Source organism: Apteryx mantelli, chromosome 5 (genome assembly GCF_036417845.1).
Source record: "Apteryx mantelli isolate bAptMan1 chromosome 5, bAptMan1.hap1, whole genome shotgun sequence".
NCBI classification, from domain to species: Eukaryota; Metazoa; Chordata; class Aves; order Apterygiformes; family Apterygidae; genus Apteryx; species Apteryx mantelli.
In genome coordinates this window covers 12,361,093-12,378,005 of record NC_089982.1, presented here as the reverse complement: position 1 = coordinate 12,378,005, position 16,913 = coordinate 12,361,093, and the positions used below count along the sequence as shown (strand labels likewise).

The window sequence follows — 16,913 nt, the reverse complement described above, 5'->3', positions numbered from 1 at the left end:
CACTGGATGGGGGGCTCTTGGTTAGGATGAGCCCTGCTTGTCGTTTGACCCACTCTGGGAAGTGGTAGTAAGTCTCTTTTCTGTTTTCTTTTTTTTTCTGCCAGCAAACTGAAGCTGTGACCTACTGGATCAGTGTTCGCAGAGCGTGATGTCCCTGCCTGTCCTGGAGTCCGCGGAAGAGGAAGGGGCGACAGCAGCGGATGCTCTGCACGTGCAGGTACCTGCAGTGCAGGCAGTCTTTTTTACCAGTCACCTCCTTCATCTCGGGTCTTTGGAGATGCAGCCTGGAGTCCTTGCAACATCAGCCGTATGCTGCAGGAATTGCCCAAGTTGGACTGCAAGCTGTATTGCAGCTACTTGACAAGGAGTGTTTTTGCTGCTGCTGCTGGGCCAGCTCTGTGGAGGTAGTATATTTCCATTCAGTTTGCACCTCCGAATTGTTTCTCTTTCCGAGGAGGAAAGCCAAGGATTGCAATAACTGTAGTGGAACCTCTGAGCTAGTACCTTGGGGGAACCCCCTGGCAGAGGTCAAAAATAGGATGTGGGTTTTTCTTCCTCTTGGGGGTGATAGCTTGAACTCTTAGGGGAGTTGTTTCCGTGGAGACTTAGGAGATGAGTAGCTGCAAAGAGCCCAACTTAAGTAGGAGCAGGTGGGAAAATGTGGCTGGGCTTGTGGGGCCCTTCCACTTGTCTACAAGGTGGTTGATCTCCAAGCCCCCCTGCTAAGCGAGCTTTGCCAGGCACTAGATAGCACGGCTGCGCGCAAGGCCAGCCTGAGGCAGCCTTTGCTCTGCCGCAGCGTGGTTTCCCCCAAATGCCAGTAACAGCAGCTGGTGCCGTGCTGCTTTGCACTAACCCTTTAGTGTGGAGGAATGGTTAGGCCAAAAAGGCCATGATCTGTTAAGCATGAGCAATCCCACCTATGATAATATAGGATAAGGTTCAGCGTGTGGGCGAGCTGCTGTCCTTGAAGTCTCCTCTAGACGATGGAAACAGGAACATCGCCGGTGTCGACATCCTCGAAGAGGGAAGCAACACACAGCTGTGACCGCAAGGCTAGCAACGCAAGCAATCGCCCGACACCAATCCTGTCGAGGCACATCGCGCGTATACAGAGGGCTTCAGCCAACAGTAGCACTGTTGCTAACGCAAGCTTCTGCTCGTTGCCTATATATACTCTGTAAAAGCCTTAATAAAGGGAGAACGACCATACTCACATTGAGACTCCGTCGTTACTCCGGGCCCGTCCCCCCACTCCAACATCTGGTAGCAGAGGATGGTTCAGCTCAACTAAGATCTCCGAGACTGCGGTAAGCAGCTAGAGGAGGGGAGTGGGAAGCCACGGCTGAGGGAAGCGCTGCTCGGGCGGAGCAGACGCTGGTGCGTGGGGTCGCTCCCCACCTCTCAGGCGCAGTGATGGAAGCTGACGCTGCGGCCATGCTGCTCGCCGGAATCCTCTCTAAGAGAGGGGTGGACGCACCGGCGAAGCAACTACACAATTTGATTAAGCTGGGGCAGCGCTGGGGTCACTTTTCCGACACCCATTTACTGTTTTCCTTATCGGAATGGCGAGACTTTGGGGGGACCATGTGGCAAAAGTTAATTGAAGGGGACGAAAAGGAGGAAAAGGAGATAAAAGCCGTTCGTGCGCTTTGGAACACTGTGCTAGAGACTTTAACAGCAATGAAGGCTGAAAGGGAAGTGGCCTGTGCCGCCGCGCAAATGCTGGGACCGGGGGCCCCTACCGATAAGCCCCGCAAGAAAACTGGGCTCGGCTCACGGTTCTTGGGACTGCCTGCGGTGAAGGGTGTGACTGGGACTCTCTGCAAAAGCGTTAACGAGCTGCGCGTGAAAGGGGGCCTCACGCCGCTGAGCGAGGAGAAGACCGCGTTGCCGGAGCCTGCGCAGGCGCCTGAAAAGGCAGAAGTTGTCACGAGAGAGGCCGATAGGAGCTCTGAGGCGAAAGCGGAAGGGCGCCCGGAGGAGGCCCCGAAAGGGGCGGAAACCGCGCCTCCCGCTGATCTCGGAGACTTGGGCGGGGAAGGGTGTCGACCGCCCCCCTCCGCTCCTCCTCTCCCGTCGGCCGCCGCGCCACCATCACTGTATCCCCCGCTGCCCTCCTCCAGCGAATCTTCTGGTGACACCACTCCGGTCGCCGGGAGGAAGCCGCCGCTGTCCCCAGACACCACTGCAAAGATTTTGCAAACAGTGTTGAAACGCCTGGAAAAGTTGGAGCTGAAAGAAGAAGAAAGGAGGAAAGACACTCCTCCATGTTTATTGAATCCTTGTGCGCCACGCAGTCCCCCACGTTGGAACGGCATCATTAAAGATGCCATCACAGAGGGACAACGGAAACCTGTCGGAGGGGCCGAGGGTCCCGCGGCACTGGCATTCCCCGTGATACAGCAGAATGGCCAGGGGAAACGGGAACCACATGACTGGAAGATTCTACAGCAAGCGCGTACCACCGTCTCTACCCATGGGTTAAAATCGGAGGCTACGCGACAGATAGTCGGTTGGATTTTTTCGGCTGATCTCATGTGCCCGTACGACTGTAAAAACTTGATGAGACTTCTGCTCACCCCGACACAGTACCTTCTGTGGGCCTCGTCTTGGCATCAGCGAGCTGCCAGTGAAGCGGCCCGCAGACAGGCGGAGGGAGATCCTCTCCGCGGAGTGACAACAGAAATGCTTGTGGGGGAAGGCGGCTACAGCGACTTTCAGGTGCAAATAACCTTCCCCCCAAATATGTTGCAGCTATCCGCACGATTGGCGCTAGATGCCTTTTTCGGCCTACCCAGAACGAGTGCTCCGTCCTTTGGGAATTTGTTGCAGGGAGCGACAGAGAAATACAGTAATTTTGTTGACCGACTGTGGGAAGCAATCATGCAGCACCCTGATTTGTCTGATGAAAGCAAAAATCAAATGTTCACGGTGCTAGCCTTTGACAATGCTAATAAGGCCACGAAACGAACGTTAGCCAGCTTACCCAAGGGGGCTGGAGTAGAAGAAATGCTCCTGAGGGCTGAGAGGGCTGAAGCGCAACGGCAAGGAAGCACAGTTGCCGCTGCGGTCCAAGGAGCAGTTCGGGAAGTGATACAGCCGTTGGCCGCGGTAGCGCAACAAAAGCGGACCCGAGAGCCCAGAAGGCCCGGACGAGCGCCGGGACAACCCTTCCGCGGGAAGTGTTTTCGCTGTGGGGATTTAGGACACGTAAAATCGGCTTGTCGCTCTGCCGTCTGGTGTGACCGCTGTCAAAAGAGCACACATGCCACGAAGGCCTGCACGGGAAACCGAGCGCGGGGGGAGGCCGCGCGCAGACACAAGTAAATCCCCGAAGCGAGACGCAGGTTTTTTACAGCAACACCAACCCGCAACCCGAGGGAGCCTGGGAGTCGACGTGGAGACCACAGTAGACGTCACTCTCATTGACTCCACTGTCCAAAAAATCCCCAGCAATGTAATAGGGCCTCTCTTCCATCAGGATAGCTCTGTTGGGGGATTGTTGCTAGGCCGGTCTTCCGCCGGTATCCAAGGACTTATTGCGTTACCTGGAGTGATCGATGCTGATTACTCCGGGTCCGTCTCTCACTCCGACACTTTAGCCCTTCTGAGGTGGCTTGCCCCTGGGATTTTGGGAGTAGGTGAGCCATGCAGAAACTGGCCTAGCACACTGGTGCTTCTGGAGGAGCTTGGAGATGTTTCTATGTGCTCATGAGGATGCTGCTAGCTTCTTTGGCCTGCTTCTCTGGGTTCCTGTGTGGCATCCCTCTGCGTGCTGTCTGAGAGCCTTCTGCATGCACTGTCCTGTATCCGAGAGCAACAGCTTCGTGGGCTGGATTTGGATCAGAGCCATCAAGATGAAGCACGCACATCATCCTGCATGGTCAAATCTCCAGGTCAGTCCAACTGACCACTCTCTTCTTTTTATGCGTTGGTGTCCCTGCCAAGATCCTTGAATATGTACCTGTCTGTGATAAGGGTTCATTGGATGCACAAGCAATTTGCAGAGCACGTGTACATCTAACCTTGTCCCTACCAGGCCTAAGAACAACAAGTCTGAGAACCACCTAGCCAGGGCTCCCTCCTGCCCCCAGGAACAAAGGATCCTGCAGCTCGCCCAGGAGCAGACTGCATGAACCTTGCAAGAGGAGCATGCCACGGGAATGGCCTTAACCCTAGATACCTCACAGAGTTGGAGCAGCACTGCCCAGTCATGCCTGGCCGCTGACTTGCCAGTGACTGAAAGACAAATGCAACTGTAGTGCAACAGGGTGAGGTTTGGCAGCCTTCAGGCTGCAGTGCCAGGGACTCTGGCTGCGAAGGGCACGAGCGCTTGCAGAGTGGCCTGAAGAGGGCAGAGGCAAAGGGGAGGCCCCTCTGGGTGAGCATGTGCCTCTGTAGGACCTTAGCAGCCCCCTGATGAGGTGTCGCAGCATGCATTGCAAGCAGCGGCCCCATGCCTCCCTTGGGCAGAGGTCAAGGACACAGGCAGAAATGGAGAAAAGCAGAAGACAAGGCAGTAAATCGGGGGCAGATGCTGACCCCCAAAGGAGCAGGCAGATGGCACCACTGCCAATAATTGCACACCCACAGGAACCGGCCAAATACTGTAACCCACGATCGCCTCGTGCCCTCTTTAAACTGCCCCTCTGGTGAGTGAAGAATTCAGACCTTTGGTGGCACCTGTGCAAAGGCAAGACATCCGTCCCCTCCACTGCCCCAAAGGCTGCCTGGGGACAGGATGGAAGTTCTCCCCAGACAGGTTTATGAGGCAGCTGCTCGAGGGCAAAATATGACCCTTAAGAAGGCAAGGTCCCAGAGCATTTCAGTTGCCTGCTGGAGAGCAGGCTCTTCTCTGCGCTCCTGAAAATCCTTCTCCCATTAACAGGAGAAACACCAAGAAACACTTGAAAAATACAGTCACTGTGAGAAGAGCTGCCATGAATGCCTGCTCCAGAAATCACTCCAGGTGCAACAGGTCACATGTCACCCACTGATGGGCTCACAGGACTGCCCCCATCTCACATCCTAGTCCTGGTCCTCACCATTGATGTCGTTGGCTGAGGGAAAGCTTCTCCAAGCAAGTGCAAGATGTTCAAACATGCTTTATATATTCTGCTTCCATAAATCCAATAAGAGGGTATAAAAGGAGATAGTGATTAAGCTGAACAGCAGTTCTCAAACTGATTTTCTGTGGGGCAGCCTTCTTCAAACTGCTGTGCACATCTGTGTACTGAAAAGTTGATAAGAACATGAAAGTAAAAGCAACCAGAGAAATTCAAAGATGAACAGAAAAGAGAACACAGGAAAAGCTGTCTCAAGGTACAACCTGATGAACTTGGGAGTTTTGCCATGTTGCAAAGTAGCTTTTCCCATAAAAAGGAGATCAGACAAGATTGTACAGAGAAGGTTGGGGCTATGTTGCTCTGAATCAAGAGCTTCTCCTTTGAGCTGCTCTTCAGCTCATCTACAAAAGGCTGCCGAGGCACCATCAGCAATTCCTCTCCCTTGCTGAGACGATGGTCCCCAAAAGCCCAGCTGAGTTGCCTTCCAACTCAGCAGGCACCTTTCCACTCCACATTGATGGGAAACTAGTCAAGCCCTACCCATCAGCTGCCCAGCCTGAGCCCAGGGGAGGAATAAACCCCACAACACTGGGGCTTAGTCTCACTTCCGCACAGTCCCCTTCAAACCACCTCCGAGGGGTCAGAAGCTTGGCAAGGGAGCATCGTGTCTCCACAGTGGGGCAAAGGGAGCTGAATGCAACTGAGAATCGGACTCCGAGCAGTTGCCTCGTCATTTGCTTATGTGGCTTTCTTGGTCCTTTGTGTCCAGAAGGAGGAAGATCATTTGCTGGGCTGCTTTCTTATTTCAAGTATTTTCAAGGGGCTCCATTGCTTATCATCAAATGCCGCTTCATCTGCCACCCCCCCCCCCCACACACACCCCATCCTTCTCTTGGGGAGATAAGGAATGGTAGCTCCAAGGGCCACGAGGCAGTTGCACCTCAACATTCAGTGCCAAACACCACAAGGTCACGTACTGATGGGAGTGAGGCACCTCAGAAAAGAGCCCTTAACACTAGCTGCCCAGAAGGGACAAACAGCCAAAATGTTTTACTCCCCAGAAGGGCTCGCTGCCCTGGCTTTTCCTCTCCCTTTAAAACCTATTGCTTTTTTGAAGCCCCGGAACAGTGAGCTGACAGCCTGGGAGGTGTGAATTACTGTGTCTAAAAGCCCTCACCCAGGATGTGAAGACTTAAAAAGCCTGGGGGAGAGGAAAGAAAGGACACACTAGCATTTCCTCCCTTTGCTCGAGGAGGCTGTAGTGAAATCCAGGGTCCCTTTGTGCCGGGCGCCGTAACACCTCGCGAGAGAGAAGGCCTGTGCCAGAGGGCTCCTCACCTCCATGGCCCTGGCACAGAGCAAGGACCAGGGCAGCCGGGCAAGAGCAGCCGCCACGGACGGCCCAGGCAGCAGCGGGGATGAGACAGGCCTCCAAATGTCTTAGCTCCACAGCCTGCTCCCAGCCCCGTGCTCTGCAGGGACAGGCTCAGCCCAGCCCCTGCGGAGCTGCAGAGCAAACACGCAAAGCCTGGGTCTTCCTCTCTTCTTTAAAGCGAAGGCATGCTTCACTCCCTTACCTATTAGAATGAGGAATATTAGGCTGTAACTGTCGCATATAGGTCTCAAACTCCTCCTTGTCAAAGACCCTTGAGTGTTTTTCCCCTGTCCTTCCTGCTGCTGAAAGGTCCCACACAAAGGCTTGGTCCCGCTGAGTCCTGAAGGTCAGGCAGTGCTTGGGAAGCGTGGGAAGAGCTCAGACTTGCTGCCTTGTCCAATGTGTGTCAGGCCTCCTGAGAAAACTGAGGTTGTGGGAACCAGCAAGCAGTTTTGTTGTTGTTTTTTGTTTTTCTTTAGGGGAAGACTAGTGTCTCACAAATGCCTGCTCCATCTGCCCGGGCTTGCACTGCCCAGGGCAGAGAGCTTTGCAGAAGAGCAGCTGGGGGCAGCCAGTGCCCTCTGTGCCCAGCGTGTCCCCCAGCAAGGCCCCTTTGAGCAATGGGGCAGTTGCTCTGCTGTTGTCAGACGACCCTCTGGAGCCTGGGGGTGGCTTGGGGGCAAGCAGGGAGGACCTTCAGTCTTCTGGTAGCTCCCCAGCATGGACGTGGGTGGGATGGGGCTGCGGGTGGCATGGGAGGGCAGGAATGGACACAGCCCGGAGGGGTGAGGGGGAGGCGCATTTTGAATGGGGGGTGCGGGCAGCGACACTGAGCCTGTGCTTCCAGTTTTCTTTTGGTCAGGTATTGCTGGATTTCTCCCCTGAGACTGAGCTGCTCCAATGCCATCAGCTCTCCGCCTGGCTTTTGGAAAGGCTTTGTTATTTCTGCGGCAGTTGAGGCAAAGCAGCATTACCAGCCCCCTGCCAGATCAGTACAGCCAAAGGTAATCACTCCCCGCGCCATGCTGTGCGTGCACGAGCCTGCCTGGCTCAACTGTGCTGACACTGGTTGGGCTAGTGCCCTTTGGTTGGCAAGCAGTTGTGTTAGCAGCTGCCCCAGCAGGGTTAGTGCCAGAATATCTTCCTGGGGTTGGTGTTGTTTTTTTTTTTTCCCAGGCTTTGGGTTATTATTACTTTTTTTTTTTTTTTTACCTCCTCATCTGGTTCTGAATAGGGGGGTGATTCATTTCTCTCTCTCTCTCTCTGTTTAATTTTGCCTCAGCCTACCATTTTCTGCTTTAAACTAAAGGACAGCTCTTGGTTTGGTCATGCCATAGAAGGAAGGTATGAGCTTGGCACTGTGAAAACTGAGACAGAGCTGTTTGTATCTGCTTGAGCCTAAAGGGAGATTCTGTGCATGCCTGGCATATAAAACTTGAAACTGAAAAAAACCCCCACAATAAATTCTCTGCAAGATGCACAACCTTCAGATTATCCATAACTCAGCTGCCTTCCCTATACATCACAGATGCAGCAAATTAGCTGCAGGGGTAATGATAATCTTAAAGCAAACAGAGCTGGATGTGGACGGTAGTAAGAAAAGTCAATTTGATACAGCAGCACGTACTGAACGCAGTTTGGGGCCCCATGAATCTACTTTGCAGTGGATGTGCAGCTTTTAAGGAAAAGGTGTCTTGACTGTTGGAATCAAGTGCAAACCCTTCTTGATCTCTGCGCAGAGCGAGTCCTCTTGCTATAGCGTGATTCCATTAGGGGTTTCTCAGTGAAAATGTAGAAAAAGGGTTGAGAAAGTTGAACGGCTGAAAAAGTTGCAAGCGCAGTGAAAAGGGTGAGGGCTCGTGTAGGTAACGCACAGGGTCAGCTCGTGGAATAAAGGCAGCCTCTCTAAGCGAGGACAAGGGAGTTTTCCCCAAAGCAGCATCTAATTTAGGCTGTGCGGAGGTTTTGGGCAACTTGCTTTAAAAAATGGTGATGGGACAGGCATTTTAAAGTAGTAATGAGCCCCCGCAAGCGCAGGCAGCCTAAGTGGGCAGAGCAGGGCCTCTTCCCTGGGGCCCCAGGCTGCGGGGCTGCAATCAGGCGCTGTCAGGAGCCCAGCGCTGAGGGGGCTTTTTGTTCGATATGGATGTCAATAATAAGTGGAGGTGGCACGAGATATGTCGGAAGGTGGCATAAGAAGTGGGGTGGTGGGGTAACAAGTGGCGGGAGGGGGCACAATCAGTGGCAGGGGGGTGCAAAAAGTGGCAGGGGGGCAATATTGATGGATAAAGATATGAAACCCTATTGATAGGTACCAATACCTCTGCTCCCCCACACCCGTGCATACCTTCCGCTCTGCGGCCCATGCTGCTCTCCCTACGCACAGACGACTATCGACATGGACCGTTTTTGACATTGATGGGCCTTGACGAATATTCTTTTCCAGACATACCGCTAGGGCACGACATCCCTAACTATCCTTCCCTCTCGGGACGCATCGATACCTCTCCATCTCAACAGGCAACGACGGCTTTTGCTCCCGCCCCCCTTTTCCTCTTGCCAGGCATCAAAGGTATCGACATCGCTCCCTCTCAATATCAAGCAGCATCGATGCCCCTCCAATGCCAGACCTACCAAAAGGCATCGAGATGGATATCAAGAATGAGTGGCGGGCGGAGGGGAGGGGAGGGGGGCAGGATATGGCAGCAGGGTGTTTAATGATTTGAAAGGGTCATCATAAGTGTTGGGGGGGCGGCGTAATAAATGGTGGGATGGGCGCTCGCAGCCCCCCCCTCCCCCCCCCGGGTGCAGGGGCCCCTGGTGCTGCCCTCCCCGGCTGGGCCCTGCTGCCGCCCCGGGCTGTCCGGTCGCGCCGGGGCCAGCCCGAGCCCCCCGGGGCATTTCCCAGGGAAAAGCGGCCGCAGCCCCGGTGTTAGCAGGCGCCGCAGACAAGGAGTCTCAAGAGCGGGAGGGAAGGGGGGGGCTGCTGCCAGGAGCTTCAGACGGGAATGCACCCAAGGACACAGTTCTCGCAGCTGTGACTGATGCAGCCTCGAGGAGCACAGCGAAACCAGCAGAACCCAGTTGAAACCAAGGCCAGGAACAGGGCAGCCGTCTCGAACAAAGAAACGAGCCAAGCCGAGACCATCTATGGCCAAGGAGCTCAGCGCTCCTGGAAAAGGCACCTCGCCAGCAACCACCAGGGACCCCCAGAGAAGCCCCCCGGAGACTCAGACCGCCTGCGTAATGACTATGATGTAAATGTGATAATTCCTTCCAGGAAATAGAATGAATGTGTATAATCATTCCGGGAAATTTGATGCCTACGGATGTACCAGAGCAACAGAAACCTTGGCTAATGCAACACACGGCACGCACGTTGGGCGGAGCGGAGCGACCCCCCCCCCCCCCCCGCGCGCATCCGGCGCTGTAAGGCAGAGAACGCCTGCTGCTTAGTGCGACGTTGGTGTTGAGGCGTTTTGCTCCCGATTTCGGTGACACTGGCGCCGCCAGAAACGGCGCCCGCAGGGGCCGCGGCCGCCGTGTGCCGCGCCGGGCAGAGCCGCGCCGCGCCGGTCACGCGGGGCACGAGCGGCCCCTTTGCGCCCTGCGGCGCCGCCACGCGGGACCCCGCGCACGGCGGCGCTTGGGGCAGAGCCGCCGCGGCCCCGGGCGCCCCGCGAAGCCCCGCGCGGCTCCGTCCCGACCGGGGGGGGGGGGCGACGATGCCCCGCGCCGCCGCCCGTCACCCGGGTGCAGCCAACACGGAGCGACCCGCCCCGGCCCGCGCCGCCCCCCGGGGGCCCCCGGCAACGCCGCGGCGGCCGCGGGCAGAGCCGAACCGCGCCGAGCCGAGCAGAGCAGAGCGCGAGATCCCCGCGCCGCCGGCCGGGGCCGGCGCGGCTGCAGCCCGGGGCGGGGATGGCGGGCGCGGGGGGCGCGGCGCAGCGCCGGGGCCGGACACGAGCAGCCCGGACCCGCGGCGGGGCAGCGGCACCCGCCGATCGCCCCCGCGCTGCCGGGACGTTGCCCAGAGCGCGCGGCACGGCCGAGAACGGCGCGCTCGTGACACACGTGGCGGCGGGGGCGGGGCGAGGCCGCGGGGGGCGGGGCAGGCGCTACGGCGCGGGGGCGGGGCCGGGGCGTGGCGGGCGCCAGGGCGCGTGCGCTCAGTTTGGTCCCTCGCGGCTGCCGTCCGCTTCCTCCCTCCGTCGCCCCGTCGCTCCGTGGCGGCGCGGGCGCTCGGGGCCGGGAGGGCGGCGGCGGCCCCAGGTGAGGAGCGGGGGGGCTCGGCCGCGGGGCCGGGCGGGGGGAGCCGTGGCCGGGAGCGGGGCTGCGGCTGCGGCGGCCGGAGCCGGGTCTTGCTTCCCCCCGCGGGGCCGCCTGCCGCCGCCGCCGCCCGGCCCGGCGGCTCCCGCTGCGGCTCGTGTCCCGCCGCGCCGGGCCGGGGAATAAAGCCCGAAGGGCCGGAGCCCGGCGCCCCCCGCACCCGGGGCCGGGCCCTCCCCTCCCCTCGCCGCGGGGCCGCCCCGGCCCAGCTCCCAAGCAGGGCCCAGAGCCGCCCGGGCCGCGGCTGCTGCCCCAGGCCCCGCACACGGCCGGGGGCGACACGGGGCCGGACACGGGCTGGGGGAACCCGGCTGCTCCTTGGGCTGGAAGCAAGGCCTCATTCCCGGGGGTTTGGGCTCCGAAACAGCGGCCGCAGGGGGCTTTGGGGGGCTTGGAAAGGGAGGCGAGGGCCGCTGTCCTCAGGTCTCCCAGAAGAGGCCAGATGCTGTGTTTTGGGGGCCGGCGATGGGGCCGCAGGCTCTGTGTTCAAGCCCAAGAACAGGTGCCCAAGGCCTGTGTTTTTGAGCTTAGCAGCAGGGCTGAAGCCCTGTGTTTTGGGGTCAGAAACAGAGGCTTAGCGCGCTGTTTTGGGGGTTGGAGACAGAGGCTAAGGCCTGTGTTTAGGGGCCAGAAGCGGAGGCTGAGCGGGCTGTTTTTGTGGCTGAAAATGGAGACGAAGCCCTGCATTTTTGTGCTCAGAAATGAAGACCAAGTGCTGCGTTTTTGGGTCCAGAATGGCAGCTTTGTCACTCTGTTTTCAGGCCCCCCCCCCCCAAAACCCCAAACAGCTCAGTCCTGTGTTTTTGAGCTCAGAAACAGAGGTCAAGTCCTGCTTTTTTAGGTTAAAAACAGAGGCCAAGTACTGCATTTCTGGCTTAGGAGAGGAGGCTTAGGAGGCTGCTTCTGCTACTCCGAGACTGAGCCCTGCCTGTCTGAGCTCACAAACAGGGATTAGGTCCTGCCTTTTTGGGGTCAAGAATGGAGGCTTAGTGGGCTGTTTTTGTGGTTGAAAACAGAGACTAAGTCCTGCGTTTTTGAGCTCGAAAATGGAGGCTAAGTCCTGCGTTTTGGGGACTTAGAAAGGGAAGCGAGTTCAGCCACTTCCAGCCCCAAAGTGGAGACCGGGGGGGCCCTTTCTGGGGTGGGGGGAGGCAGGGTGCATGGACTCTCCCCAAAGGGGGGGGGGGGGGGTCCATCCGCGGGTGCCCCGAGGGCAGGGAGGCTGGCATGCACCAGGCCGAACCTCGCGTCTGAGATAGATAGTTTCTGGCGCAAAAGCGGTTTTGGGGCAGGAAACACCAGGAGACACCATCTTCCAGGGCCAGTATTTATTCAACATTCATCCAAGACTTTCAACACTAATTAACCAATTAGCTTAGAGGTATTGAATCAATCCTGACCAGGGAGTCACTATCGATCCAATAGTCATAAGCTAAATGCTCAATTAGTCCAAGTAGTCAACAGTGAGTCAACATATATAAACCAATTAGTCAACATTCACACAATACTTTCAATACTAAATAAACAATTAGCTTATAGTTTTTGCAGCAATATTAAGTGACTGATTAGTCGATATGGATTCCATAGATGTAAGGTCATTAGTCAGCCCTGATTCAATGTACCTAAGCTCATTACTCAATTGAATATTCATTGAATGTTCATAAGGTAATTAGTCAACACTGATCCAATCTCCATCAGCTAAGGCTTCAATACTGATGCAATATTAAATGATGCCATCAATCTCTAAGCTGTGACAGCAGCTGATTTATGGCCCTGTCAATAATTAATCAGTTAGCTTATAGTTATTGGATCAGTGTGAACGCATTAGTCAATATTGATGCCACATGCACAAGCTTGTCACTCGCCACCGCTTCCGTGCCCCCGCGCTCGCTCGGCGCCGGACCCCCCTTCCCCGCCGCCGCGCTCGGGGCTGCCCCAGCGGGACGCGGCGCCACCCCTGTGCCCGGGGCAGCGGCTGCTTCCCGGCCGCGTCGCTCCCGCGGGGGCCCCGCACCGGAGCGGCCCCAGCCCGCGGCGCCGGGCAGCAGCCGGCGGCTTTGGCCCGGGGCCTCGGCCCGAGCGGCGGCTCCAGCGCGGCCGCGGCTCTCGCTCTCGGCGGCGGCGCCGTCCGTCCGTCCGTCCGTGCCAGCCCCGCGGCTCCCGCGGGAGGGCAGAGGCGTCCCGGGAGCGCTCGCGGCCCCGCGGGGCTCCGCACCGGGCCCGGCCCGGGGCTCCCCCGCGGTGCTGCCCTCCCGGCCCCGCCGCCGCCCCCCTGCGGGTGTCACGGGGCCCGAGGCAGGCAGGCGGCAGGGGCCCCCGCGACTCCCCCCGCCCGGCCCGGCACTACCGGCGGCCGCGGCTCCCGCCATCCCCGGCGGCTGCGGGGCCGGGCCGGGCCTCCGCCCCCGCTGCCCCGCGGACAAGCCCGTGCCGCCCGCTGCGACCCTCCCCGGGGGGGCCCCAGGTGCCTCCCGGCAGAGCCGGAGCCCGTCCCGCCTCCCCGCTACCTGCTGCTGCTCCTCTTCCTGCTCCCGCTGCTCCTCCTGCTTCTGCCGCCGCCGCCGCCGCCGGTACCGCCCCGCCCCGCCGGTTCCGGTTCCGGTAGCGCCCGCCCGGCCTGGCGCGGGGCCGCCGCGCACCTGCCGCCCCTCAGCGCCGCTCGCCCGCGCACGGCGGCGCCGCCTGGCGGCCGCGGGGGCACTGCAGGGCCCGGGCAGCCGCCGCGGGGCCGCGGCCGGTGCCGGCGCCCCGGGCAGCCCCGAGCTGCCGGACGGAATGGACGGAGCCGCCCGGAGCCGGTCCGGCCCGAGGCGCTGCGGTCGCCCTGTGGCGAGTGCGCCAGGCCTCAGCGGGGCCCCCGGTCAGCTCCCCTCGGCACTGCCAGGCAGCACCAGGGTACGGAGCTGCCACAGCCTCCCCAGCCCGCGGCCTCCCCCCGGCCCGGACACCGAGCAGCGCGGGCACCCGGGGACCCCACGGCCCGGACGCGCGCTGCTAGAAGCACAACACGATGCCCTGGAAAAAGCAAGTCACAGGAAACGCAGTGCTATGAACACAGTGTATTTGTTTGCAAGTCTCAACACAGGCAGAGCTCCCAAGAGCTCCAGGCGCAGCCCCAGCCCGGGGCCCCCTCGGTGCAAACCGGCACCCGCGCTCCAGCCCCAGCACAGGGGGCGAAGGAGCCCCCCGCGTTCCCCTTCGCCCTGAGCAAGGCCCTGCTGCGCCAGCATCCCTGGAGCAGCCCCCCCCCCCCCCCCCCCCGGCACCGGCTGCTGAGTACAGAGTAACTGGCATCGTCCCACTACCAGTAAGTCAGCGAAACAAGAAAAGGAGAAAAAAAAACAGTGCCAAGTGCATATATCCAATATAAGAGACATTAACAAATCCCTCACAGCTGTTTTCTGTTTTTTGAAGTTACATATGTAAAAGTAGCACCAGTTCCTGAGCTGCCAGAAAAGGAGACCAAAGGGGACAAATCCATGATGTGCCACATCAGGAAAAACACAGACAGGGATGCACAGGGAAAGGCCGTCCCAGTCACACATGGTACAAACGGTCCCTTTGCACTCTACGGCGAGGCCAGACGTGACACCAACGCTGGCAGGGACTCACAGCTGCGACGCTGAGATGCGTCATGTCCCCATGCGACCCCGCCGTGAGCCACCGCAGCAGAACGGCGGCCTGTCCCCTGCGGGGCTCACGGCCCCTCCGCCAGCCCAGGGACCCCAGCACGCAGAGCTGGGCAGAGCGAGGGGCCAGGCCGTTTCTTAGGGGAGCCTGCACAGAACAAACCCAAATTCCTGAGCACCGGGGTTGTGGCTGCCCAACTGCATCATCTTCCTCCTCACAGAAAATTGAAAACCACCCAAACTCACCCTGGACATTCAGCAAGGATGCGCTGGTTTTCCCTCTTGCTTTCTGTTCTCAGAGGTGGGACAGCAACTCCCAGGCTGGGCTGGGGGACACGAGTCCCAGCTGCTCTCCCGGCGGACATGGAACCATCCCGCAGCATGGGGAGACAGTGCAGAGCAGCGCATGCCTGCTGCAGCTGGGAACCTGGGGACGCTGCTGCGCTCAGAGCCCCCTGGGGCAGGGACGGCTCTGCGGTGGGGCCAGGAGCCAAGGGCAGCGCGACAGCCACGAGGCTGCAGCAAGTTTCCCCTCGAGTCTGCTCCCGGCAGGGTTGAACGATGCCCCTTGACAACCCTCGTCCTCCCTCGCACAGGGGATTTCTTTCTCTGCAGCGATTCGCCCTGCTCAGACACCAGCACTAACGCCCAGACTGGCTCCACACAAACTCTCTCCCAAGGCAGGGAAGGGAGCGGCAAAACCAGGAAAATGGCTCAGCCCGGGAAACAGCAGGTCGAGCTCCTGCGTTGAGCCCCGAGCAACAGCACCGAGCCTGACACAAGGCTGCAGCATCGCTCTCCTGGCGCAAATGCAGTGAGCGGCACAAACCTGCTCTGCCCAAGCTGCTCTGCTCCGGAGGGAGGTGTTTGGCTCCTGGGGACATAGTTATGGAAGTGGCAAAGCAGGAAGTAAAGGAGCATGGTAGAGATGCACATGGAGAATTTGGCATCGTCTGCCCTGCCTGGCTCCAACAGTTGTGGGCAAGGAGGGAGCTCAGTCCTGAGCAGAGGTTTGAGATCCTGCACTGCTGCTCATCACTCAAAGCAAGAGCCAGCCATTTTTCTCAGAAGTGTATAAAAATACCAGCATAGTTTTTCTTATCTTTTCTCTTCTTTTTTTCTTTTTTTGAAATTTATAAAAGCTTTTACAAAACAAAAGCGTGCACCTCATTAAACTTCTGTTCCATCAAGCACATTGCTGTGGACTTTGACTTCTAAGTTCACCTGCTTCACCTTCCCACCTTTCACCTTGGAGGCACCCCCAGTTTCCCTCAGGATATTAATATTCCTCACAGTGCAGTACTGGCTGTTCACAGCCTTCTCCGCTCCCTTGGGCAGCTCCACCTTGGTGTTCAGGGGATGCTCCTCCGCCATGGCTCTGGCAGCCTCCTTCCTCCTCTGCAGTTTTCGACACTTCCTGGTAATGAAGCAAACTCCCAAAAGCACCAGCAGCAGCAGCATGATGGCAGCGAATGCGCTCCCGAGGGAAGTGCCTGTCTGCAATAAGGAGGCTGCAACAGCTGCTTCCTCCATCTCCAAGAGCAACGATTTCATGTTGGTGCCATTCTTGATCTGGTCGCCTTCATTGTCATAGACCAAGGAGTCGTCCAGCATCAGCCTTCCATTGCTGTCAACCAAGTCCCTACGGCCACGCTTCCAGCGATGAGTGAGAGATCGCTGAACACGAGGCCCTGCAATACTCTCTGGGCCAATTACGTAGATGACTTGAAGGTACCACTGATGCCCAGCTTCCACCTTTAAGAAAGAGAACACATGCACACAGGAAATTTTACTGACAATTTTTAGATAAAGCAGGGGGTTTTTTAGGTAAAGGTAGAGCTGGTTGCATTTTTTTGACCAGTTTTTTGACTTGTGCAGATATTGACAAAAATGCTAACAAGGCTTCTGGAACACCTGCAATAATATTTATCGCCCAGTTTGGTGTTCACTCTTCCTATCTTTGGCAACTGTAATAAATAATTCAGAAACATTAATAACCTGTTTTTAAAGAGCTGCTTTTCTGCATGCTTTGAGAAATTACTTTTTTAAAAGAGCTTAAAAAACAGAGCAATTCTTCATCTCCATATTCAGTACTGGAGTGTTTGCTTCTTAACTGGCTCCCCTGTTAATTTATGGTACAACATCAAGAATGCCAAGAAGCCACACAGGCAAGCAGAGTTCACTGGATTACAGAGGGCCTCTTTGAGGAGGGGCAAAAAAGCCCAGAAATCAGCATATACAATTCTGCCCTTAATCTTGCACTTCCTTTATGTTGCTCCTGTGAGGGTGGTCTCTGCTATGATCTAGCCTGGCTCCTCCACGTCTTGTACTGGCCAGCACCTCTGTACCGACAGGAGTCGCAATCAGAAGTTGCCTGCCCCCGTAACTGGGAAGAGGAGCGGAGAGCTCTGAGCTCCTGTTACCTTCAGTGAACTGGGGGAAACTCTGCACAGTTTATGCCCCCAGGTGCTGAACAGAAGCTCCAATTTCTCACATTGCATTAATACTGAG

General features: G+C 57.8%; 1 protein-coding gene across 1 annotated transcript in view; it reads right to left on the bottom strand.

Moving 5' to 3' along the window:
* Positions 1–14,022: 14,022 nt before the first annotated feature.
* The window catches only part of FRAS1 (Fraser extracellular matrix complex subunit 1), a 182,413-nt gene continuing 179,522 nt past the window's right edge, over positions 14,023–16,913 (bottom strand). The window contains exon 73 of the mRNA XM_067297013.1: positions 14,023–16,157. Within this exon, the coding sequence (XP_067153114.1) occupies positions 15,573–16,157 (585 nt within the window). The 3' untranslated portion in view covers positions 14,023–15,572. The remainder of the gene's footprint in view (positions 16,158–16,913) is intronic.